The sequence below is a fragment of the Callorhinus ursinus genome, unplaced genomic scaffold, assembly GCF_003265705.2.
Source record: "Callorhinus ursinus isolate GAN/ISIS: 27379988/994484 unplaced genomic scaffold, GSC_fseal_2.0 scaffold15, whole genome shotgun sequence".
Lineage (NCBI taxonomy): Eukaryota > Metazoa > Chordata > Mammalia > Carnivora > Otariidae > Callorhinus > Callorhinus ursinus.
In genome coordinates this window covers 3475942-3502176 of record NW_027397077.1, presented here as the reverse complement: position 1 = coordinate 3502176, position 26235 = coordinate 3475942, and the positions used below count along the sequence as shown (strand labels likewise).

The window sequence follows — 26235 nt, the reverse complement described above, 5'->3', positions numbered from 1 at the left end:
GAGCTGGGCCCTAATGGCTGGACAGAACTTAAATGTATGAAGTGAGTGGGGAGAGCAGATTCTAGGGGGCAGTGTGATCAGAGATATAGAGGCGGAAAAGAGAGTTGTTTGTGACAAATTATAGGAAGCATTACGACAAAAAGCAGAACACAAGGGCTTAGATGCTAGACCAAGAAACCCCCAACCAGCTGTGTTTTCCTTAGGTGTCTGTGTTTGTCATCCTTTGAAGATAAATTCAACCCATTATGGAACTGATAGTTAGTCACGTGCCGACGGACTCACTGGTACTCCCCCTACCCCTGAAAAACTTTCTTAGTTCAAGTGGCAATTGCTCACGATGAAAACCAGCTTCTACATAATATTTTCTTTTTCCCTGGAAAACAGCAGATATTGAGAAAGAGTTGCAGGAGCCAAAAAGGAAAGATAATTTTCCAGAAAGAGGAAGGATCACAACTCTTGCCCAGTTAAGACTCAGACAACATGGTCAAAGATTTAATGTCACTCATCAAGCTAAGGCGGGAACCAGTAAGATGTTACCACGGGGACAGTGCAAAGAGCCCCAGCTACGAAGGCGCTGGAAGTGCTGAAGTAAGTTCACTTTTAGTTGAAGCAAAAGCAGTCTCCCCAGGGCCACAATCAGCTGTGTCTCCGGTAGGCACAGTGTGCACTGTTAGGGACGAGCATCGCGTATGCTCTGCTCTCAGGACGGTACAACCCACGCAGATGGCATGGCTCAGAGTCAAGGAGAAGCCAGGGACCCAAAGAAACCGACCCCCAGACAACGCCGACATGTCCGCTGAGGATGCTCAGCAGACTTCTGACCCCTTTCAAAGGCTTTTACAATTTTCCCTACAAAGGTGAATACCGATCGGCGCACCAACCGTCAATTCTCGGGCACGCGTTTATGGGAAATCGCAGTAAGGACCGAAGGAGGAGGTTTTGAACCCGGGCATAGGCCTCGCAGTCACCGCTGGGCAGGCTGGGGGGCAGCTCCATGCCCACCTCGTTATCTTTACCCTGGGAATCAGGAGGCTCCCGGCTATGCCACAAAACAGCGGAAAGCAAATCCCTCCCCACTCCTTTCTCCAGAGGCGTCTACACTGAAGGGCTTGGCACTGAGCCGGGAGCTCAGGCCTGACCACACCCTGGAGTCACTTGAGGAGATATGAACAGTACTCTTGCCCACTCTAGACATTCCACCCCTAGAGCTTCCGATTCTGCTGGTCGGGGTGGGACTGGGGCATCGCGGGCTCTTATAATAATCTCCGAGGGGATTCTAATGAACGGCCAGGATCGAGAACCATGGGGCCAGATAACAAGACCCCCTTGTCCCTGATGACACTCTGGCTTTGTTGTAATGTTTCCTTTGAATCGATAGCTGCGGCCTCAATCTAGAAATCAGCAGGACATTCTCCTAAAAAAGCTCCTCGAAATGAATCTTTAGGAGAGACCATAAAAGACAAGCTCAATTCCCGACTCGGTCAGACTCGGCAAACATCCAGCTACGTGTTAGAGTCTTCCACGGTGGTTGCCGTCAATTCAACGAGCAGTTTGCAGGGCTGAGCACGGGCTGAGCACAGGCTGAGCTCAGGCTCCTAATTTGCTGCTTCAGTTACTGCGTGTGTATGGGATAGAGATGCCCATCGGGGGTGCTCACAGGCCCGGACAGCTCTGTGGTGTGCACACACGGGCATTCATGCACGCACTCACACTTCACACGCACAGAGCAGCCTCCAAATCAGAGCGGGGTCACAGAGTGATCACAGGGCCCCTGTTAGTAACGCTGGGTTGGCTGGTCCCACGGTGGGGGAGGTAACTGACAATAGGACAGATGGTGGTGAATCCCAATGCTCTCCCCCCCACAACCCTTCTGAGACCTCGGATACGCATTAACAAACCTGATGTTGTTACAGTTTGCTTTGAACCCACTCATTACCAAGGTCGGCCCCAGACAATCGCTGGTACTCTGGTCAGTCCCCTTCCTCTGACGGGCCTTGTGCTGCGACTCTAAAGGACACGGACCTGCCCTGCTGTGGGACCATGGGAGGCCTGGGTCAAGTGTCTCCAGGAAGAATTCTCTTCCCTGTCCAACCTTTCTCGGTCCCCAAGTTCCTCGACCCTCCCCCCATGCTCCGAGCCTCCACACACACTTACTGCAGGCCGCACAGGTGAAGCACGCGTCGTGGTAGAGATTCCCCATGGCCTGGCAGGCCTGGCCGGCCCCAAACACCCCTTTGCTGCATTTCACACAGGCTCCTGAAAGGCAAGAACATGCCAGTGAGTCATAAAAAAGCCAATGAACAAAGTGAGATGCCTATCCCTCCCCATAACCAGCCCATCACCAAATCCTGTGGATCATTCCTTTGAGATCTCTCTCTCTCTCTCGCTCCACCAGGCCGGCCTTCAGGCTCCCCACCCCCGCCACTGTCCTCCGCACCAGCATGATATGATATTCAGAAAATCTTTGCCTTGTCAGCCTACTTCCCAGCCCAAAGCCTTTCAAAGGCTCCCACCATTTATCAGACAACGTCCCAAAAACTGCCCTGTGATTCTAATATGCCAAGCACGCAGGTCAGGCAATTTCAACATTGTTTCCTTCAATTCTCAATGGGAACCAACTGGGTTGACTATTCTCACTTTTTGCAAAAGTATCAGGCCCCCAGCCCCAGGTATGTCAGACCGCAAAGACAGTGCTCTTCCCTGCCCCTCACCTCCACACAAGCCCTGGTGCCCGGCTCTTAGCCTTTGCTCATGGGCTCCCTAGCCGGGCACCCTACACGCACCCTTTGTCCCTTCAAGTCCCCAGGACTCCCTCCCGCTCCACTCTCCAGCTCTGAAGACAACGTGATGGAACAGGCTCTAACCTTTAGCTTCCCACCCACCCGCTTCCCACGTGGCATGAGTTAACCTGGTAACTTCTCTGAGCATCAGTTCTCAATTCGGAAAAAGAGTTTCATTCCACCTGCCCTGCATGTTCCCAGGAGGGGCTGTAAAGGGTGCTCAGCAAACCACCAACTTCCAGAATTGGTTACCTCTGCCCCCAACTGCCGATCGGAGGGCCCGCTCTTGAACTAGAACGCCACAATCTGCTGGCTATGTGACTAGGGCAGATCATCGGAACTCCCTGCTGTCCAGCGTTTCATCTGTGAGATGGGATGATGGCAGCCCCTCGCGGGGTTCCCGGGAGAGAACCCACCCCGAGCGCTCGGTACAGCGCCCGTCACTCAGTAAGCGCTCAATGAGCAGGCACACACAGACATGGATGCAACGGTGCTGCTACATTTGGCTAGAAGGTGCTTCCACTGGGCTCCCAAAGAAGTTCGGGCCCTCCCAGGATCGGACCCTGTGAGTAAGCCGGAAGTCCCTCTGTCCAGACCAACCCAGAATCTCTGCAGCAGTGAACTAGGCTCTGGGCCAGTCCATAGAAAGGAGGGCCTTGGGGCCTCCCTTCCAAAGAACTCCTCCATTAGCCTTAAATGAAAAACATCACTATTATAGAAATGATGCATGAGATTAAAAAAAAAAATTCAGGGAGTAAATATACCAAAATGCAGAGTGGTTTCTTGAGGTTATAAAATTATGGTTGGTTTTACTTCTTTGCATTTTCTCTATTAAAAAAAAAATTCTTACAAGAGCAGGCGTTACTTTATAGCTGAAAAAAGAGTCTAGTGTCAAAAAAGCGTCTGAATATGCTTAAATATATTGTATAACGTTAAGATTTTTGAACACACACACCCTAGCTTCCCCCCAGTGTCCAGCGGGTAACCAGCTTGCGTTCTTGGTCAGAGGGGGCTCAGGCACCCTCTTCTAACTCTGGTTCCCATGGGTCAGGCTGTTCTCAGGCTGCAGATCCCCAGCCTTCTGCCTACAGGGTAGGAAGCCCTGTGTTTCAGAGTTCTATCGATTCAAAGTGATGGACTGAATCACCCTCAAGGAGGTCCAAGCTAACACCTGGTTTGTGAAATGCACCCACACTGACCACACCAGCCTCACAGAGAGCACACAAAGCCAAGGGCCCTAAACTTGCTTCACCAACACTCCCTGGGAAAGTAGGTGAGGCCATCTGTAGGAAGAGTAGGGTGTCAGCCAGGAAACCTAGCTGTCTTAGGAATTCATTCATGGAAAGCTCTAGAGAACAGAAGTAGTAGTTATTGCAGTTCTTCTGATTCAGCATTTTATTATGAAATGTTCAAAGAAGAGAGGTTGAAAGAATCATATAGGACAAACACCCATATACCCCCCCACCCCCATTCTACAATCATGAACATTCTGCTGTCAATCAATCCAACAATCCATCTTAGTTTTGATGCATTTTAAAGCAAGGCAGGCGCAAACAGCAGTCCACCTCATCTCTAAGCATGTCAGCCTGTAAATCACTAAGAGTTCATGATTTGCTTATAGTTATTTTTTCCAAGATACAAATCCATAAACAGTGAAATGCACAAACGATAAGTCTACCATCCAATGAGTTTTTTTTTTAAACTTTTTTTTAAAGATTTTATTTATTTATTTAACAGAGAGAAACAGCGAGAGAGGGAACACAAGCAGGGGGAGTGGGAGAGGGAGAAGCAGGCTTCCCGCGGAGCAGGGAGCCCGATGCGGGGCTCGACCCCAGGACCCTGGGATCATGACCTGAGCCGAAGGCAGACGCTTAACGACTGAGCCACCCAGGCGCCCCCATCCAATGAGTTTTGACAGATGACCTATGTAATGCAAACCCCAAGCAAGATACGGAATATTTCCAGCACCCTAGAAAATTCCCCAGGGCCCTTCCCTTCTATCTTCAGCACATGTGATAATGAAGAAAAATGCTCTCCCCCAAAATATCAACTCCCAGGAACTGGCAAGGTATTAATCATACCATTCTGAGATCCACTTCCAGACCACCCATCCCAAGCCCCCTGACTGACCTGACTCCAGATCCTACAACAAGCAACAAAGACTGCTTTCTTCAGGCAGCAACCGGAGTACAAAGGAGACCATCCCTAGACTGGATGGGACATCAAAGCAACACGGCTCTAATTCTGCTCACGAACCATCCCCGAGGCACATCACCCTTTCCCTGTCAATCACGGTGGCCTCTTGGCTTAACCCACTGCCGCGATGTTAGCTGCAGACAGCGGAGGAGCCGGGAGACCCCTCGGTGTAGGCAGCCTTTCCTCCTGTCCATGGGGTGGGTGCGGGACGAGGGCCGGCCTTCAAGACGGGGCACCAAAGAGCAAAGGCGAGATTCATCTCCTGAGTCCCTGGGATGCTGCCGACTCGCGAAGAGGACGCGGGCTCCTCTTGTTTGGGTCCGGGGAATAAAGTCAGACCCCTCTGCCGTTCCCCGCTCGGAAAGCATCACCAAGTGGCCAAGGACAAGTGCACAGGCCTCTTGGGGCTTCCTGCGACTTTCCCGCCACATGCACGCCAGGCCTTCCTTGCGGCCTGCCCAGCAACGCTCTCCTCTGGTTTCCTCTCCACCTGAGGGCTCTGACACCCCCCCCACCCCCCCCCCCCCCCGCTCGCCTGACTCGGACTCCTGCAGCCCACATCCTCCGACCGCCCAGCAGGGGAAAAAGCGAGGAAGGAAGCTGCTTGTGCTCCCAGCCGTCAGTCACGGAGCGAGGAAGGGCCCATGAGAAGCCAAGTAAGTGGAAAAGTATTTCATCCTTGGGCCTTGTGGTACATGGATAGAAAAGTACTTCACGGGCAGGAAATATGTCTAGTCTTCCTTTGGTAGGAAAAAAGAGAAAAAGGAAATTTAATATTCTAAGGAATAATGCACCAACCCGACCCCGCGCTGGGAGTTTCCATCCAGCAAAGGATCTGCTGTCGCCCCGTTCTCAGACCCAAGTTCTCGAAAGGCACTGAAACTTGCCAAAGGGCACACAGCTGGTACGTCTGCGAGACGGAATTCGAGCCCAGGTTCTAACACAAAGGTTCCGTTATCCCTGTCGGGCTGGCAACTGTGGCGGTTCCTGCCACACTCAGAGGGTGTCCTTCCTCCTCACGTTCAACACACCACCTGCTCGGGGATTCGGACCCAAGCCCAGCCCTGCCCCAGAGCTCCCACGGACCGCCCCGGCCCACCTCCCATTCTGCCCTATCCCTGGCACACAGGTTGTGTTCCCACCTGGGACCCCAACCATGGCCCCTCCTGCCCTCCTGAAGGGACACCCACCCCACAGAGGCTTCTCTGTCACTCGCTGAGAACCAGGCTCCGTCTAGTTGCTGGCCATGGGACGGGGAGCAAGGTGACTGCCCTTGGGGAATGGTCAGCCAAGGACGCAGGAAACTGGAATCTGCCACCTCTGATAGGAGAGCTGACTGATCTCACCTGTGGTCCTACACTGAGTTCACTAAGTGCCCAGGGCTGGGGATGGACTCCGGCTTATGAAATAAGAAGAAACATATACATTGGCCTCTGTCCCCAGTTCCTTTCAATATTTGGTCTTTGACCCCAGTTCCTGACACGATCCCTTGGAATTTCCTGGTGACAGGAGCGTCCTGGATGGGGGCTGGTCACTAGGAAGACCAAGCCATGATTCGAAGCTTGGAACTTTCGCCCCCACCCCCATCCTTCAGAGAGGAGAGAGGGGCTGGAAAAGAAGTTAATGATCCATCATGCCTACATGAAGCTGCCATAAGAAACCCCAAAGCACGGGGTTCAGAGAGCTTCTGGGTTGGTACATGCATCCACATGCCGGGAGGGTGGCACCCCCCCAACTCCACAGGGCAGAAGCTCCTGTGCTCGGGACCCTCCCAGACCTCGCCCTATGCAGCCCTTCATCCAGCTGTTCTTCTTTATCCTTTAGCACATGCTTTATTGTAAAATAAGCTGGTAGACATGTGTCCCTGAGTTCCATGAGCTGTCCCAACGAACGATGGAGCACAAGGAGGGGACCGCTGGGGACTCTGACTTATAGGCGGCCGGTCAGAAGCACAGGTGACCACCTGGACTTGTGATGGCAGCCGATGTGAAGGCAGTCTTGTGGACTGAGCCCTTGGTCTACGGGGGCTGTGCTACCCACAGGTAGAGAGTGTCAGAACTGAATGGGATCTTGGGACGGCCCGCTGGTGTCGGAGAGGTGGTGGGTGTGGGAAAGCCCCCACATCTGGTGTTGGCCCACTGTGAGTGCGAGCAGTAGTGGGTACAGAGAAGAGACAGAAGTGGGTCCTTGCAAGGCAGGGCTCAGCAAGGAGAAAAGGTTACTCGACCCCTCTGCTTTCACGTGGCCCCTTAGCTATAGGATTTTTTTTTTAAAGATTTTATTTATTTATTTGACAGAGAGAGACATAGCAAGAGAAGGAACACAAGCAGGGGGAGTGGGAGAGGGAGAAGCAGGCTTCCTGCCGAGCAGGGAGCCCGATGCGGGGCTCGATCCCAGGACCCTGGGATCATGACCTGAGCCGAAGGCAGACGCTTAATGACTGAGCCACCCAGGCGCCCCCAGCTATAGGATTTTAGAGAAATGTCTAACAGAGGAAAAGGAAGAAAAATGTCATCACATGTTACTCTAATCATCTGAGCTCATAAACCAGGAAGAACATGAGGGAAAGAAGGAATTACATGTTTAGAAGAGAGGGGTATGCATTTCTCCCCCTTGCAGTTAAGACCTACTGCCTGAAATCCATTCTCCAAACCGTAGCCAGCATGACTCTTGGCAAACAGCTTTAAGGAGACAGAAGTTACATATAATAAATGTCACACATTTAAACTGCACAATTTGGGGACACCTGGGTGGCTCAGTCGATTAAGCGTCTGCCTTCGGCTCAGGTCATGATCCCAGGGTCCTGGGATGGAGTCCCACATCGGGCTCCCTGCTCAGCGGGGAGCCTGCTTCTCCGTCTGCCCCTGCTTTGTGCGCGCTCTCTCTCCCTCTGACAAATAAAATCTTTTTTAAAAAAAGTTAAAAAAATAGAGTACAATTTGATAAGCTTTGACAGCTACAGACACCAGTGAAATCATTGCCATAATCAAGACAGTGAACACACCCACCATCCCCAAAGATTCCCCACCATCCCCCAAAATTCCCCACCTCCTCATGCCTTTTGCAGCCCCCTCCTGCCTCCCTTCCCCAGGCAACCACTGATCTGCTTTCTGGGATCACTGATTGGTTTGTATTTTCTAGAGGTTATATAAATATGTACTCTCTTTTGTCCGGCTTCTTTCACTCAGCACAATTATCTTGAGGACTTCCGTGTTGCTGCACATACGAAGCATTCATTCCTTTTCATGGCCAAGGAGTGTCCCATGTCTGGATATATCACAACGCGTTTATCCGCTGCCCTGCGGATGGGCATCCGAGATGTTTCCAGTTTGGGGCCGTGATAAATACAGCTGCTTGTGTACAAGTGTGTGCATAGAGACGCGTTTCCTCTTCTCGGGGAAAGACCTAGGGGTTGAATGGCTGGGTCTTGCAATAAGCGTACATTAAACTTTTTAAGAAGATGCCTAACTGTTTTCCAGAGAAATTCTAACATCGTACAGCCCCACCAGCAGTTTATCAGACTTCTAGTTTCTCCGCATCCTTGCCAACGCTTGGAATGACAGTCTGTTTAATTTTATGCATTCTACTAGGTCCATAGTGACATCTCCCTGTGATTTTAATTATTTTTTTCTAGTGACGAACGATGTTGTGCCTGAGCAACTTCGCATATGTTGATTTACCATCCTGTATCTTCTCTAGTGAAGGGTCTGTTCCAATCTTTTGCCTGTTTTTTTCTTTTGGTTGAGCTATGAGAATTACTTTTTTTTTTTTAAGATGTATTTATTTATTTTAAAGTGGGGGAGGGGCAGGGGGAGAGGAAGAGACAGAATCTCGAGCAGACTCCACACTGAGCGTGGAGCCCGACATGGGGTTCGATCCCATGACCTTGAGATCATGACCTGAGCTGAAATCAAGAGTTGGACGCTCAACCACTGTGCCACCCAGGCACCCCGAGAATTACTTTTATAACGGGGACACAAGTCCTTTATCAGATACATGCTTTGTAAAGATTTTGTTAGTCCTATTAACTCCGGCTACTTCACCTCCCCGGACTGTCAGCTGCATTTGAACACACGAGTCCACCGGGCTCTGCCTCAAATTCCCTGTGTCACAGCCTGGATACTCTATCAAGGCAACGGCAAACCACATGGCTCGCCTCATTTGCTTCCTGTCTCTCAAGAATCACCATCCTTTGTTGCCTGATGTCCAGTGTTCCCGAACACCTTTGGTTCATACACTTGGTCTGGTTTTTGTTTGCTGGTGGTTTTTTTGGTCGTCTCAGGAAGGAGGTTAATCCAGGCCTGTGACTCTATCTTTAGAACGGTGGGACACAATTTATACCTGTTTCTTCCTTTAATAACAGTCCCACAGAACATTATCATCATTTTACAAGCAAAGAAACAGACATTCAAAGATTAAATAGAATGCCCAAAGTCGGTCTGAGTAGACACCGGGTCCTCTCCAGTCTACACACTGCATTTATCTATTTTTTTAAAAGATTTTATTTATCTATTTGACAGAGAGAGCGAGAGAGCACAAGCAAGGGGAGCAGTAGAAGGAGAGGGAGAAGCAGGCTTCCCGCGGAGCAGGGAGCCCGATGCGGGGCTCGATCCCAGGACCCTGGGACCATGACCTGAGCCAAAGGCCGACGCTTAACGACTGAGCCACCCGGGGGCCCACATACAATGCATTTAGAAGAGGGACTAAGAGAGTAAAGAGGAAGAAAAGAGGTCCAAGGGCTCAAAACTTCATGTTTTCATATTTGGGGCACCGCAAATCCACAAATAAAGCTCACTGCGGGGAGCAGAACCCTTTCTTGGCTGCAGTTCTGAGGTAGAGACCAAAGCCACCCCTCCCCGACGAGAGATGCGGCCTGGGGTCCTGGGATTCCTGCAAGGGCTTGGGGAACGGGGTGGGTGTTTGAAAGATCATTAATAATCAATAGATTGGGGTGGAGATTTTTTTTTTTAACATGACATTTATCATTTTGGCTGATTTCCTTCTGGCACTTCTGTTAATAGAAATTACTTGTCAGAAGCGTTTTTGGGTCACATTAAAATTGAGCAAAAGGTACAGATTTCCTGTATATCCCTGCCCCCTCATATGCACTGCCTCCCCCCACTATCAGCATCCCCCAGCAGAGGGCTGCATTTGTTCCAACTAATGAACCTGCCTACACTGACACATCATTATCACCAGAGTCCGTAATTCACGTGAGCTGTTGAACATCCAACGGGTTCGGACAATTGTATAACGACACGTCACCATCATGGATCACACAGAATAGTTTCGCTGCCCTAAAAATCCTCTGTGCTCCTCCATTCATCCCTCCCTCCCCAACCCCTGGCCACCGCTGATCTTCTTCCTGTCTGCATAATTTTGCCTTTTCCAGAATGTCATGGAAGTAGAATCATACAGTATGTAGCCTTTTCGGATTGGCATCTCTTGCTGGGTAATATGCATTTAAGGTTCCCCCATGTCTTTTCATGGCTTGATCGCTCATTTCTTTTTAACACTGCTGAATAAGATTCCACTGTCTGGAAGGACCACCATTTTATTTATCCATTCACCTCCTGAAGGACATCTTGCTTTAGGCTTTCAAGCTTGGGCGATTATGAATAAAGCTGCTATAAATATCCACGTAGTAGACGTCGGTGTAGACGTGTTTACAGTTCATCTGGATAAACACACTGGCGCAACATTGCCGGGATGTATGGCAAGAGTATGTTTAGTTTCGTTAAAAAAAAAAAAACAAACAAAAACCGTCCAACTGCCTTCCAAAGTGGCCGTCTGGGATTCTTTCAAAAATCATAATATTCCCACAGGAAAGGGCAAGGACTAGGGACAGTTTCCTGTTTTAAATGATGTACAACAGGAGGCCGAGCCACCAAGGATTATTCGAGCGCTTCGTCCACCTGTCTTTTGTGGCTTGTGGCCCAAGTAGGGCTAGCAGTTTACGTCTCCTCTTATCTTTCAAAAAGAAAAAAAAAAGCTTGCTGAGGGCGGAGACCTGGCTGGCTGTTCTGGTAGCCCCACAGACAGAAGGAATGGAGAGGAAGTACCGGACAAGCGCTGGATGCATCCGAAAAGGCAGAGGCGGGGGAGGGGAGGGTGATGCAGGTTCAGGAAAAGGTAAGAAAACCAGAGGCATGCCTACAGCTGGGATGATGAATGTGACAGCAAGGAGCCAGCTGGGCTGGACGCAGGGAAACTCCCGACAGTCCCCTGGGACACGGGAGGCGACAGGAAGTGCAGTTCTGAACCAGGAGGTGTGCGCGGTGCCAGAGAGGAAGGACAGGGGAAGACAGACAGACATCGAGCACCTCAGGCAGCAGGCCAGGCTCACCAGGGGCTGGAGGGTTTGCAGCAGGGGCCGGGTTTCCTGCTGGGAGGGGCTCAAGCCTCCTGGGACTGCTTGCAGGCAGAACCTCCTGGAAGACAGGGCCCCCACCTCCACCCTTGATGGGCCCCTCCCAGGTTGACCTGTCATCCGGGAGGCTGGGGGGGTGGGGGGAGGGCACGGCCTCGGGCAGTGGTCCAGAGCTTTCTATACAGTCTTCCAGGTGCTAGGAAGAAAGGCTGGGTACCACTAACACTGATGCATGGTAATGTCCTGAAGAAGCCAAAAGCAGTAAGACAAGCCTTACTAAAGGAGCTTTTCAATTCACCGGAAGTAAACAAAAAGCGTTACTACGCGCCAGGAATTTGACATTTGATGATCACTGTTATCAGCACGGGCCGCCGCTCTGGCTCCGTGTTAAGGGCCCCCCGGTGACAGACGGCTCAGGCCCGCCTCTCCCCGCACAGCTGGAGTTCGCAAAGTGCTTAAAGCCAGAGAAGCTTTTCTCAAAAAAAAAAAAAAAATCAGTGGAACCTCAAATCCATAGAACAGACGAAAGGGAAAGCACTCTGGTCTCGGTGGGACCGAGCCGGCTCTCGCTCTGCCCCTAGCCGCAGTTCCAGGAAAACTATTCGAGAACCAGTAACACAGTATAACTGATCCAATGCAGACACCACCCAGCCTGGGCAGCGTTCCACGTGAAGTAAGTTATCCCAAATTGGGATTAAATGATCTCCTGTGCACCCAGAGCCAAAAAGCGACTTAGGGTTAGGGCCACGGCACCTTCCCCACACTCTCTTGCAAAGGCTGGATTGACAAACAGGGAGGCCAGCAAAGCAGCCTCAGCGTGAGGTTCGGCAACAGGATTCCTGCCTCCTTCGGCCGAACGCACAGCCAACCTGGGTGATGACCAAGGAGGGGCCTTTTGCTGGTATGATAAGGTCTGAAATAAGAAGGCTCCATCAGGCTAGCCCATGGGGCCCTGCACACCCCCCCAGCTCCCACCTGGGCCTCGCCCCGTCCCGGTGACTGCTCCTCTCTCAGTGAGGGAGGGAGGCCTCGGGGAGCTGCCCCCACCCCGCAGTGGCCACCCCAGGGCATCCTCTGTACTCTGCCCCAACGCTGCACATCATGTGGGATCACACAGCCAGGACCCACCTACTCTGCTGGAAAGGGATTGAGGCGGGGGTCAGGGCATCCGTCAAGGCTTGGGGGTTGGCAGGGAGGGGGCAGGTCTCCGTGGGGCACACGGGAATGAGTTATTCTGGACACAAGTTCAACAAGGCTTTTTCTTCGGCCACAGGCTGCAGCCTGTGGACCTGGGTGGTCAACAGGTTCTGGAAGAGGGGCCAAGCATTTGGGGCAGAGCTGGACCAATGACCCCGGCAAGAGTCTCCCTCCTGGCCACACAGAAGCTCACTAACCCCCCGGAGGCAGTGGGTGCTAGGCCCCTGACCCCCCCATGCCGATGGCCATTCTCCACCACGCATGGCCAATGCCCCTCAGATGGTTCAAAAGGGCAGCCAAGGTTGACAGCCATGGATGGAGATAACACAACCAATGTCCTCCTACCCAGCACCCCAGGCCTTCCCTGCTTCTGCCCTTGCTCCCATGCACCTGAAGTTCCAGGGTCAAGGGCGGACATGTTCCCCATGCCACAAAGGAAGTATTTAAGGCCATTCTGGGCTATGGGGTCATTGCGCCAGCCTGCTTTCTTCACTCTGAACGCTGCTCAAAACCAACAATAGCTTCACTTCATCACAGTGGGGAAGGAAGTTTCTATCACAACTTCCTAATCCCTGCACGCTAGAGCTCGCCTCACCAGACTGCCAACGGGTTCCAGCCGGCCCCAGGGCACTCCCGTTCTCCAGCCTCAATCCTTCCCTGCCCTCAGCTCCCCACAGGAACACAGAGTTCAAGGTGCCCCCCCCAGCAGGCCCTGCACCCCCAGCCCCGCTCCGGCAGCCACTGGGGCACCCACTGGGGCACCCCACCCTCCTCCGTCCTTCATCCACTGCCGGTCTCCACCCCCCACTGCCGGCACCTTTCCCAGATCTGATCAGCCCAGGAAATAGTTTTCCCCCTTGCCTGGAGCCACATGCAACATGGGATGCCACGTGTCACTCACTGGCAAAGACAAGAAACAATGACAGCGTCACTGAGGTGCAGCACAGAGTGTTGGTGCAAGCCTCCATGTGGACCAGCCTTCGGGACGGCAGTGTGGCACCATGTAGCAAAAGCCTTAAAAAACCTCCACACCATCTGACCCAGTAATTTAACAGGATTTTTCCTAAGCAAAAAAAAATCAAAGATGCAGCCCAAAATGGGTGTGCACAGAGGCAGTGAGTAGATTAGCGGCTGCCTAGGATTGGGGGAAAGGGGGCAGGGAGCGTCTGCCGACGGGGGAGGTCTCACTTTTGGGGGGTGATAAAGACGTTCTAAAATCAGATACTGGCGGGGATGGGGGGGCGCCTGGGTGACTCAGTTGGTTAAGCATCTGCCTTCGGCTCAGGTCATGATCCCAGGGTCCTGGGATCGAGCCCCGCGTCAGGCTCCCTGCTCAATGGGAAGCCTGCTTCTCTCTCTCTCCCTCTGCTGCTCCTCCTGCTTGTGTGCTCGTGCTCGCTCTGTCAAATAAATAAATAAAATCTTTAAAAACATCATATTCTAGAGCAGCAATGTCCAAAAGAAACTTTCCTGCAGGAATGAAAATGTTCTATTCTGCGCTGTCCAATATGACAGCTCAAAGCAGCTGCTGAGTATTTGCAGAGCGGCAAGCACGCAGAAGTAACCGAATCTGCCATTTCATTTCATTGTAATTAATTTATTTTTTTTAAGATCTTATTTTCTATTTGACAGAGACACAGCGAGAGGGAACACAAGCAGGGGGAGTGGGAGAGGGAGAAGCAGGCCCCCTGCAGAGCAGGGAGCCCAGTGCGGGGCTCGATCCCCGGACCCTGGGACCATGACCTGAGCCGAAGGCAGACGCTTAACGACTGAGCCATCCAGGCGCCCCCTCACTGTAATTAATTTAAATTTAATTTTAGATAGTCCCATGTATCGGACAACACAGTTCTACAGAATTATCTTAAGACATAAAAATGCTCATAATACAATGTTAAATGAAAAAAGGAAGGAGACCACCATGCAGTATGCAACACACTGTTTTGGGTTTTTTTTTTAGTATATTTATACATGAAGATATGCTGAGGAGGAGGAGTAATGAATGATTTTTATTTTATTTCTTTAAGTCTCCTGCATTTTTTTCAAATATTCTGCAATGAAAAGATACTACCTTCATATTCAGAAATAGTAGTAGGTTTTTTTTTTTAACATTAAAGAATATTTAAAATTTAATGTATATTCACCACATCATGTTCTGGCTCCGAAATTCTCAGCCTCTGATGCCTAAAGGAGAAGTTCAAAGTCCTCGGAGCACCCTGAGGCCTCAGCACCAGCGCCGCCCTATGTGTGAGCTGCTGAGCGCTACCCCCGCCCCCCGGCCCCCCGCCCCACATCTCCAAGATCATTCACCTTTCAGGGTCTTCTCACGTGATTCCAGACATACAAAAAAGTTATAAAAGTAGTACAAAGACTTCCTATATAGTCTTTATCCAGATCTCCCAAATGTTATCGTCTTGTATGATTACAATACAACTACCAAAATTCAGAAAATTAACACTGGTCTAACACATGCCTGGTATGCAGATATATGTATGTACACTAATCTACAGACCTTATTCAGATTCTATGGATTTTTTTTTTAAGATTTTATTTATGTATTTGACAGAGAGAGACACAGTGAGAGAAGGAACACAAGCAGGGGGAGTGGGAGAGGGAGAAGCAGGCTTTCCGCGGGGCAGGGAGCCCGATGTGGGGCTCGATCCCAGGACCCGGGATCATTACCTGAGCTGAAGGGAGGTGCTTAACGACTGAGCCACCCAGGCGCCCCGAATTCTATGGATTTTACCAAGTGTTCCAATGATGTCCTCTTATCAGGACCAGGATCCCATCCCGCACCCAACCACGGACCACAGAGCAGGCTGAGCTCAGGACACACACTGTGTTTGAAAGGATGTTGAGGCACAGAGGGGCTCTGACCTAAGTGATTCCAGAGCAGTGAGACGCCCCCACCTCGGACCACAGCCCAAAGCCACAGCCACTGCTAACCATGAGGAACCAGAAAGGAACCAGAAAGAAAATCCTTTTTTTTTTTAAAGAAAAAATAAAATCCTGCATTTTCCTTAGAATCACACAAGGCTGATTTTAGAAATGCTTTAAACACGCATTCACCAGAGAGGGGGAAAGGGTGTGACGGAGAAGGAAAAGAAGACCAGGCTGATGGAACCTTCAAACTCGGGGGGGGGGGGGGGGGTGATGTCTGTGTTCTTCGTATTCCCAAACAGAGCCTGCGTTCCTTCTCTTCCGCCCACTGCCCCAGGGATTAGGAGCAGGAGACTCCAGGCTGGGGAGAGTCTCCCCTTTCGGTGCCACCGCCGGGAGTCACCACCACCCACAGTTTCCCCCTTGGAACAAACACACAGTCTGGAAGCACGCTCTGCTCAGTTCTGCAGCAAACCCAGTGAGCGGCCTTGGACAAGGCACTTAGTCGCTCTGCACCCTACTTTCTCCATCTCCGAGCCAGGAAGGAATAATGGGCGCTCTGCAAGCTGGGCTGGAAGCATGAGATGGTGCTGGAACAGCACTCCCTCCATAACCGGCCCTGAGCCTTGCATGGGGACAATGTGGGGAGACCGGGTGGGAGCCCCATCACAAAACAGGGGCTATCCCATCAGTGGGCTGCTTACCCGAGAGGCTAACGCAGGGCAAATCATGAATTCCCCTTTCTGAGAAGAGACAAAAAGCACTGCTTCTAAAGACTGTCGCATTTCGAACCTGTGGAATAGGCCTGCCATCTGCAGTGTAGACACAGTCAAGATTTCCCTGGGAGCGAGGAGCAGGAAGAAGGGCATGGAAGGTTCTTTCTGGGCCCAGGAGTGCCAGGACCTGGTTTTGTTTTCACGGGACCGACCCGGCGGCTGACTGGGTCCGATCTGAAGGAAGCAAAGACTTGCTCACCACCAGAAGCGACCTACACTCTGGCTACCCCAGGCCGGGGAGCTCCCTCCTGCTGCTGGTTCCCCCAGGAATGAAGAGGGGTTGGTCAGGAGGGTCCAGAGAAGAGCTTCCTGTGGCCCCCAGCTCTCCACTCTGATTCTGTAAGGACTGCATAAAATTAAGACTCTGGCTGGCCTTCAAAAAAAAAAAAATCAAGCCAGTGGGGTGACACAGAGCCTCCCACAAAGTTCACGTTCGTCCGCTCAGATGCTTAAAAATGAAATACCTGTGTGCAAGAACAAAAGTCTGTCTTAACAGTGACTATCCCTAGTCGGAATGATGGGTCCCTTTTATCATTATTTTTGTTTGTTCAGAGTTTCTGACTTTCCTGCAGTTAGTTGTGCTTAAGTTTTTAGAAACGGCAAAAACCACAGAAGTGCTCTGTGTTCGTGAAAGCCGGTTTGGGGCGGGGAATCAAACCCTTGTGGGAGTATAGCAACTACCAAAAAAAGGGATGAAAGTAGCTTGTGAAGACGCTATTTCAACAGAAGCAGCTGGGAGGGTGTCAGCCAAGTGACGCCAGCTCGGAGAGGAGTTGGTTTAGAAAGTCACCCGTGGAGCAGAACCCAGAGAAACCCGTGACACAGCTGGTCAAGAACCAAAGGAGGCTCTCACACACGGTTTGGGGGGGGGTGTTACAGGTCACGGCCCCTCCGGAAAGCTTTTTGGCAGCGGCCGAAATGTTAAAACACACTCCTACTACAGGATCCAGCAATTCCAGGAGAAGGGGGTGAAGTATATCTCCACACAAATGATCACAGTGGACTTATTACTCAGCCCCGTGAAAGAACCCAAACATTCCCCCACAGGGAAAATGGAAACAAACTGCGTACTCCCAGAATGGAATACTACCTTGGCAGCAAAAAAAAAAAAAGGACAAACATGTGACACACACAAAAACAGAGCCGAATGTCACAGACAATCTCTGAGTGAACTACGCCAGACAAAGGAGTACTACGGTCGATTCTCGATATTCACGGTATAATGTTCCACGAAGTCACCACAAATACCGAATTAGCCAATAGTGAACGTTGTTCCCAGAGGAAATATAGGGTCAGGTTCTCACCAACCTCTGGGCACAACGTTTTCATCAACTGATCGATACATAACCTTGTTTTATCTGTGCTTCCGTTGAAAGACACCTGATGTAATACACATTGTTGATTTCATTAACGCTGAGCTTCCGGGCCCACCGCACCAGGACTCGTGCCTGAAGGAAGCTTATCAAACACAGGTCAGGATAAGCATATCCCCCGGGCGCCTGGGTGGCTCAGTCGTTAAGCGTCTGCCTTCGGCTCAGGTCATGATCCCAGGGTCCTGGGATGGAGCCCCGCATCGGGCTCCCTGCTCCGCGGGAAGCCTGCTTCTCCCTCTCCCACTCCCCCTGCTTGTGTTTCCTGCTCTCGCTGTGTCTCTCTCTGTCAAATAAATATTAAAAAAAAAAAAAAAAGTGTATCCCCATAAGGCCATCACAGCCTCCTTGAACTCAGGAATACCAGGCAGCACTTTAGCACTGCACTTGGGGAACATTTCAAACATAAAATTCACCAACAAAGAGCACAAGAATGCAAATATTGGTTGTCTGGGAGTGGACACTGACTGGAAGAGGCCCGAGGGAGCCTCCTGGGGTTGAAGCTCATCTAGATCTTGACAGAAGCTCAGGTTACATGGATGCGAGCATTTGTTAAAACCCATCCAATGACACATTTCAGGGTATGTAAATGCAATTTTCTAAAAACACAGCCACAAATTCCTTGACACACCCTCCATCCAGAGGTGGGGGGGAGTCCACCACCCCTCCCCGTAAATGGGGGAGGGCTCGTGACTGCTTTGACCAATGGAGAACTGCAGAAGTGACACCAAGCCACTTCCACGGCTGGGTCAGAAAAGGCCACGCAGCAGAAGGGCCCTGGGCCTGCGCCCGAATATTCCGGGGCAGAGATGGAAACCCCACCAACAAAGTGCACAGCTGGGCTGAGGCCCTGCTGGTTTACTCAGCATCGGTTCCCTTCTTCCTGCTGCCTGCTGCCCTTGCTTCCTCTGCTCTCTGGCTGTAAACTCGGGCAGAGCAGCCGCTCCCCACGCCCACACACCCACCGCAGGCATGGGTGGCTCTGAGGGGTGGCAGCCGGGGGCCACGGGCAGAAGAGGGACAACTGGCTCTAAAAGTGACCTGACCTCCGAGGCCAGCCACCAAAGGGCCTCTGTCTAAGCCCCACCGCCAGGGAGGAAGGTGTCAGCCATGCCAGAACAGGCCGCAGACAATCAGGCCTCTGGAGGCTGCCTGGAAGGCCACCCAACTTGGCAACTCTCCCCACACCCAGGCAAGGCCTCCAGAGCCCAGCAAGAGGTGCAGGCTCTGGGCCCTTGTCGGCTGGGGCCCAGCGGAGCCCGATCCCAGAGGGCCCTCTCCCACCTCGCTTGCAGGAAACACTGTCTTTCATTTCTCTAAGGACAGCAAGGGGACCAGCGGTTCCCTGGATTCTCCGCCTGTCCTCACCAGACTCAATGTGTTACGAAGGTCCTGGAAAACTGGCTCAGCTACCACGACTACCTGCTCAGACCCCAGAGTACCTTCTTCCTCCATCAGAAAACACCCACTTCAGGGGCTGTGAGAGCCGTCCTGCCTCCTCTTGCAGCGGGCATACGGCCTCAGTGCGCTCGTTTTGGGGGGTGGCAATTGGACCTATTACAATCTTTTTGTTTAAGCATTTGTGGATCTGAACAAACCCACTGGGCATGGCTTTTAGATGGGACAAGGTAAAGACGGTTTGATATTTGGGGGCAAACAATAATTTTAAGTGCCTATACAGGAAGCAATTACCACAGGCCATATTCTAAATGCTTCAGGAAGCACATCCCCGACTGACAGAAAAACAGCACAGGCTGCCTGCAAATTTACACTTTAAAGTAGCCACACTTAAAAAGTAAAAATGGGTGAAACTGGGACGCCTGGGTGGCTCAGTCGGTTAAGCACCTGCCTTCAGCTCAGGTTGTGATCCCAGAGTCCTGGGATCTGGTCCCACATTGGGGTCCCTGCTCAGCGGGGAGCCTGCTTCTCCCTCTGGCCACCGCTCCGCCTACTTGTGCTCTCTTGCTCTCTCTCTCTGTGTCAAATAAGTAAATAAAATCTTTTCCAAAAAATGGGTGAAACTAATTTTAAAGACCTATTTTACTTAGCCCAATACATTCAAAGTATTCTTGGTTAAACACAGAATCAGTGTAAAAAATATTAATGGGCTCTTTTACATTTCTTTTCCCACGCCAAGTCTTCAAATCCCCAGACTGTATTTCACACTTGGAGCACATCTCATTCGGACCAGCCACGTGTTCAAGTGCTTGGCCGCTGCCTATGGCTAGCGGCCCCCAAACTCACCAGTACAGATCTCTGCTAACTAATTTAGTCTTCTCAGCGGCCATGTCCACATTTTCCTGGTGGGGAAACTGAGGCACGAGGCTGTCGAGGCATCTGCCCAGGGGAGATCCAGAGCCCACACACAGTTCCTCAAATTCTGACTTTGGTATAACAATGAACGTCTTCTTGGCCAAGAACCCACATGTCTGCCAGCACGTTACCTGCTCCCGTCCAAACTTCCCCAGGACTTTGGTTCCTGGAACCCTGCAAAGTTTCCACCCAGACAAACCCTGGCATCCCAACCTCCAGGGTCCGGAAGGCTACCCGAAGCACCTTCCACCACGTGGGAGAGCTCATATGAGTCCCTCCTGGTCAGGGTGAGGTTATGACGGCTAGCCTGGTGCTCCTGCCTGCCTAGCATTCTCTAGCATGTGCGTGAGGGGTGTGGACTGGCTCCGGAGCGTGTGTCCACCCCAGCGGTAACATCCCCACTCGACGCCCGGCACTCAGGAGGGAATCAGGGAACGTCCCATTCCCCCTTTGGCCAGGGGGTTCACTCACTCGTTCAACAAGTGCTGTGTGCCGTGCCTTGCCCTGGGCCCTGGGATACAGTGGTGAACAGATCAAACACCCCACTCTCATGGAGCCCACATTCCAGCAGAGGAAGGAAGCTCCGCAAATCCTAATTCCGTCTCCCATATACAGTAGGTGTTCCATAATGACTGCCGAGGGAGTATGTTCTCTGGGCTTAGAACTGGATGTGGTGATGGACAGAGGTGGGTGAAGAGTCTGGGGTAGGGCTGGGGTGAGGGGCAGGTGGGGGCAGGTGACCCACTCAGGGGTCCCACCCACAATCCCAGCTTCAGGACTCCAGAGCTCCACGTGACCAAGCAAGACAGGAACCATCCAGAGACTCGCCCGGGTTACGTGCTGTCTCTTCTCGGCAAAACGGGGCCAAGCCTCAAGTCTGCCCCAAGGAAAAGGACGTCTCCACGTTTAGAGACGCTGGAGGTTCAGCCATCTGGCCCACCTGCCACTAGTCCCGTCACCCAAGTCCTGGCCCAAGCAGCTCAGCACTCCGCTCCGCTAGGCTGTCCGGGCGTCACAGCCACCACCGGGCACGAGGGGACAGAGCAATGACATCTGTGGCATCCACAGCTTCTCAGTCCACCATCGCTGAGCAAACGGGGGCACTGTAACCAGGACATTTTACCTTTATTCTTCTGCAGGCCAGGCCTTGTATTCTGTATTTTGAAACTTACCACTAAATATTTGGTTTTATTTCCTCATTTTCCTTATTTAAGTGCTGCTTTTTATATAGCTTAAGGGTTTTTTTTTTTTCCCAAAAAAATGTAGTTTTGGCTCCGTGAGACCGAGGATGCCAAGCATTATTAGTGCAAGTGTCACCCTGGTTGGGGACACTGATCTCATGGAGGGACCCGGCGGGCCAACTCAAAGAAGTGCCTGCCTTCACCAACCACTCGCCTGCTACTGGGGGTGTGTCCATTTGACACACGCGTTTTGCACACACGGCCCATCCCAGGCCTCTTGGCCAACAGCCCTGACCCATCCCTGGCTCCGGAGGCTCGCAGCCCAGAAGGGAACAGAATTATAACAAGCTCAGGACGTCCAGTCTCTATAGAGGTGAGGAGTCCAAGGGCAAAAAACCGAAGCAAGATGCCCAAGCTGGCACACGCCCGCCTCCTGCTCTCCTGCCACCAGCATGTTTACGGTGAAGGGACCTCTGTCAGCAAACGCCCCAGGGGGCTGCGCCCAAGTCCCTCTTTCTAAATTCAGTACCTCCCTGCCCCACCAGGAAGCAATGCAAGCCACCGTGGGGGAGAGAGGAACACGACAGGGACATTTCAGCAGATGCAAAAGCTCCACCCCGAGGCCCTGGGCGAGCCCTGACTGTCATGTGAGCAGATGTGGCCACAAGTCGGTTCCACCCTCCCGGAAGGGAGGCTGCTATTACGGTCAGGGAGGCTTCAGGCAGCAAAAGGCAAGCAGGCTACTATCTCAGCACGCCGCAATGACTGCCACGTGCTGTCCGGCCCAGAGCCTGCTGTGACGTGGGCTCACTCCCAGACTCAGGGCCGGCACTGTAGGAGGGGTGCCCTGTCCACTCGTCTTCAAACTACCTGGGTCTCTACCCCTCCCAGGGTCAGCTGAAGGGCGGGTACACACGAACTCAAGGCCCCTTCTCTACAACGACAGACGGCCTCAGAGCAGGCTTCCAGAATGTTCTACATACTGCAAATGCATGTGTGGATGGAGGTCCCCAAGAGGCTCCCAACAGACTTTTAGTAACCAGGAGTAACCAGTCCTCGCTCTCCTGGGACACGCAGAGTTGAGTCACAGGCCGAGAAAGATGAGGAAGGAACTTGGCCAAGTCTAAACTCATGGCTCTCAACATTTAAAAATAGCCTGGCCACGGACCCTAAAGTATTCCCTTTGAAACACTCAAGCAGAAAGTCTCCAGCCTTCCAACGTGACCCTGGCATTCCATGTCCAGCTGGTTTCCCTGGGAGGGGACACAGGAGAAACAAAACCTGGAGCAGATATAAATATTTGCTGGCAAGTCCTACCCTGCCATTGATGCGCCTTGGGAATTCGGGAGGCCTGTTTTGTTGTTGGGTAAGGTTTCTGTTCACTTTGCCAGTTGGACTCTGAGCGTCGTTTCATCCCATGTTCGGTTCTAAGCATCCCCGCCCAGTCCCGGGGTTGACACTGATCCTCAGGCCGAGGCATCCCAGCACACCCCTACCCTTGCCCACAACACTGGCGGGTGTCACAGGCTCCCCGAGAGCGTGGCCTGCTGGTCCTGACCCACACCCATCAGAGGAACACAAGAAGTCAGGGGGTCAGGGGTCGTGGGCAGGTAAGGTCGCTGCGTGGCCTGTGGGTGTCCTTCTGAACCTCATGGTTCCACCTTGGGCCTGCAGGGAGGGGCTGGTGCGGGCACAGCTCCACCAGCCAGCTCAGGCGCCCCTCCGTGCCCTGCCGCCCTCACGGCTCCACCACAGAAGGGGACGGCCTCAGCCCTGACCCACTCAGGGCCGCACTCCCCCCGAAAGTTCCCTTTGTCAGAGAGCCACTGTGCTCCCAGGACTGACAGGCAGCACAGCAGAGTAAAGACCTCAGACTCAGCCAAGCTCCTCAATACACGTATTCAGCAGGTTACTTAACCTCTGTGTACCTCAGCTGGGCCGCCTATAAAATGGGGCTAGTGAAACAGGCTTATTGGAAGGACTGAACAAGCCAATACCTGTGCACACAGCAACTCATTTTAGCACAACCATCTCAGAGCCATAACCCCAGATACAAATCCCTTCCCCTTCCTTCTCCCTTCACATCCCAAATGAAGCCCCTCCATTCCTCTGACAGACACCTGCTACGTGGGCCCCTGACGGACCCTGCCCAGCGTCTGCTGACCCAGCACCACCAAGGCCATCACACGAGTCCAATGAGAAGCCTGGGGCATGCCAGGGAAATCAAGGTCAATCAAGGCCAGCAAGCCCCACAGCCAGTGCTACCTGCTGTCCCCCGAATTGAGGACCCCCCGTTTCATTAGAATGAGAGCCTCCAAAAGGCCTCCAGGGCGGGTGACCGACATAACACCAGGGGCTCCTTGTGTTTTGATGCTTTCCTAGACGTCTCTCCTTCCGTCATCCCACTTTGCTCAGACACACTCTGCAGGGCCCAGCGAGTGACCTCGGCTGAGTAAATGCTTCTGCATCGGGCCAGAGAGCCAAGAACAGCCGTGCATGACGCACCCTGAGTCACGGCGGGCTCTGGCCGCAGCTCCACACTGGAAGCTTTCTGCAGAAAATCTTCACCCTGATTATCCTAAGGGTGGCAGGCACCTCAGTGATTCATGGCTCTTCTTTCAGTTGTATGTATTTTCCAGATACTCTGAAGTAAAAATGCTTACCATTTGCAATAGGCAACGTAACCATAACTAAAATACAAAATTGTGCCTTGCTTCCGCAGAGGTCTGGGAGGGGGAGGGAAGGCTAGGCCATCCAGTCCCCGCCTTTCTGGGCTCTCACCGCTGCTGACAGTGAGGCTGCCCCGTCCCTGGGTTACTCAGTCAGCTAAAAGCCAGGCATCCGATGGGACCCAGAATCACAGACACAGAGCTCTGGGCCAGGACGAGCCCTCAGAGGTCAGCGTGGCTCTGCACCGAGGAAGAGCGGCTTGGCCACTGTCACGCCTCGGCCTACTGGTAGGATCAGGCTCAGAGCGCCTGGTTTCCTCACTCCCCAAATCGGGCCTTTCTTCCACAGGTCCTCATCCTGTGTGGGAGTCATAAATCAAAAGATGTAAAGAAGGGGCGCCTGGGTGACTCGGTCAGTTAAGCATCTAACTCTTGGTTTCAGCTCAGGTCATGATCTCAGGGTCGTGGGATGGAGCCCCGCATAGGGCTCCGCACTCAGCCCAGAGTCTGCTTGAGAGTCTCTCTCCCTCTCCCTCTGTCCCTCCCGCTCATGTTCTCCCTCTCTCAAATAAATAAATAAATAAATCTTTTTAAAAAATGTAAAGAAACATAACAAAGTTATATTTTAAACCTCTGGCAAGAACTGCCATGTCAGAAGGTCAGCTTCATGCTGTGGATTCTTAATGGAAAAAACAAGACACTCTTTCCTGGTCACAGAGGAATACAGCAGAAATATACCGTCCCAAGGAGGTAGGACGGCAGAGAGACGGTGTGTGACGGGACCTGGCCGACGCCGTGGGAACCTGACGTCGGGGCTCCAGCTGGAGACCCCCCCTTCCTGGAGTGGGGGCGCAGGGGCAGGTACCTCTGTGCCAGGCACAAGGACGCTGGCTGGAGAAGGGCAAGGACAAGGGCCCTGGAGGGTGGGGGGACATTCCAGGAGCTCAGGGCCCAGCAGTGAGGCTGGTGTGATGGAGCCCCTGAGCTCAGTGTGTCTGGGGCGGCATTTACAAGTTACCCGGAGGATCAGAAATGTACTTCCGGGGCACCTGGGTGGCTCAGTCGTTAAGCGTCTGCCTTCGGCTCAGGTCATGGTCCCAGGGTCCTGGGATCGAGCCCCACATCGGGCTCCCTGCTCCGCGGGAAGCCTGCTTCTCCCTCTCCCACTCCCCCTGCTTGTGTTCCTGCTCTCGCTAACTCTCTCTCTCTCTGTCAAATAAATAAACGAATAATCTTTACCAAAAAAAGAAAAAGAAAAGAAATTTACTTCCGCAGCAACGAAAGCAGGGCTTGTTAGGTCCACACTGTGGCTCAGGGTCTCCGAAAGGAATCTGGGTATAAGTTCCCCAGGGAACCACGCTTGGTCCTGCCAGCTACTCAGAGCCAGATGGTTCAGGAGCTTCTGGCACCTTCTCTTCTACTTCAGCCCCTCGTTTGGCTTTACCGAAATGCCTGTATTTGGAGGGGTCATGGGGGCCTCTAGGGTTCAGGCAGGCCTCTGTCCTGGAATCCTGGGGGGGGGTTCCCTATTACAGGATTGCCCCATGTTATTTCCTCTTGCCAGGAAAAGTGCTCCGGAACCACCCTCAATTTTTCATTCGGGGCTAGATGTAAGCCCCACATTTCAAGCATCGCTGCTCATAAAGTCGGATAGGGAGTGCTTCAAGGGGCATTAAGACAATCCGTGTGCTACTCGAGGTTTGCGAGACTGTACACTGGGAAGGAGCAGATAGGACATTTATTTACACGGTCCTTGTCTGGACGGCTGTGAGTCAAATGAAATCAGGTGTGACGGGCTCCCCGGCCGCCAGCGGGGGCGGGGCCCGTCCCGGGAGGAGTCACACCGGCTTACAGGCTCCCGGGCAAAGGCGGGTCGGCCGCCGCATCCAGAAGGTCCACGGGGAAACAGAAAAACCAAGGACAGAACCAGCCTCTCCTGTCTCTGTGCAGGGTGGGGAGGAGCCCGCCCATTCACTCTCTGGGTGAGAGAGACCCCACAACCAACCTCTTCTACCCCCCCACCCTCCCACCCCACTGTCTGACCAAGCCCGGCAGAGCTTCCTCCACCCCAGGGCAGAGTGTGGTGCTCTCCTAGGTGGCGTTCGCAGTGACGGATCCCCAGACCCCCGGCCCGGAGGGAAGGCACAGGTCCTCCAGGCTCAGAGCCCACCGATGCCCCCCGCAGCAGCTGTGTACAGAGGGAATCTGGAGGGACAAATAGCAACAGGCCAGCAGGTCCCCCATGGGAGCGGTCAGAGCCCAACTGGTGTGAAGTGCCACCACTTACACCTGTGTGATCCCGAGCAAGTCATGGGCCTCAGTTTCTCCCCCGGGAACAGAGACTATTGGTGTTGACTGTGAAGGGTAACACAGGGCACATCCCCAAAGCCTACCACGCCAAGGGCCCTAGACAGTCGCTAGGATCAGAGTCATGGAGCCCGAGGGTCACTGTACGAGGGGTCTCATGTGCCTGAGGACGGGGTCTCTCGTGGCCACTCTGAGGCAG

At 52.6% G+C, this 26235-nt stretch overlaps 1 protein-coding gene across 2 annotated transcripts in view; it reads right to left on the bottom strand.

Moving 5' to 3' along the window:
* LIMD1 (LIM domain containing 1) overlaps positions 1-26235 on the bottom strand; it is a 67649-nt gene that overhangs the window by 35199 nt on the left and 6215 nt on the right. For both annotated transcript variants that reach the window (XM_025885544.2, XM_025885545.2), the window contains exon 2: positions 2155-2256. In XM_025885544.2, coding sequence (XP_025741329.2) covers positions 2155-2256 — 102 coding nt within the window. The remainder of the gene's footprint in view (positions 1-2154; positions 2257-26235) is intronic.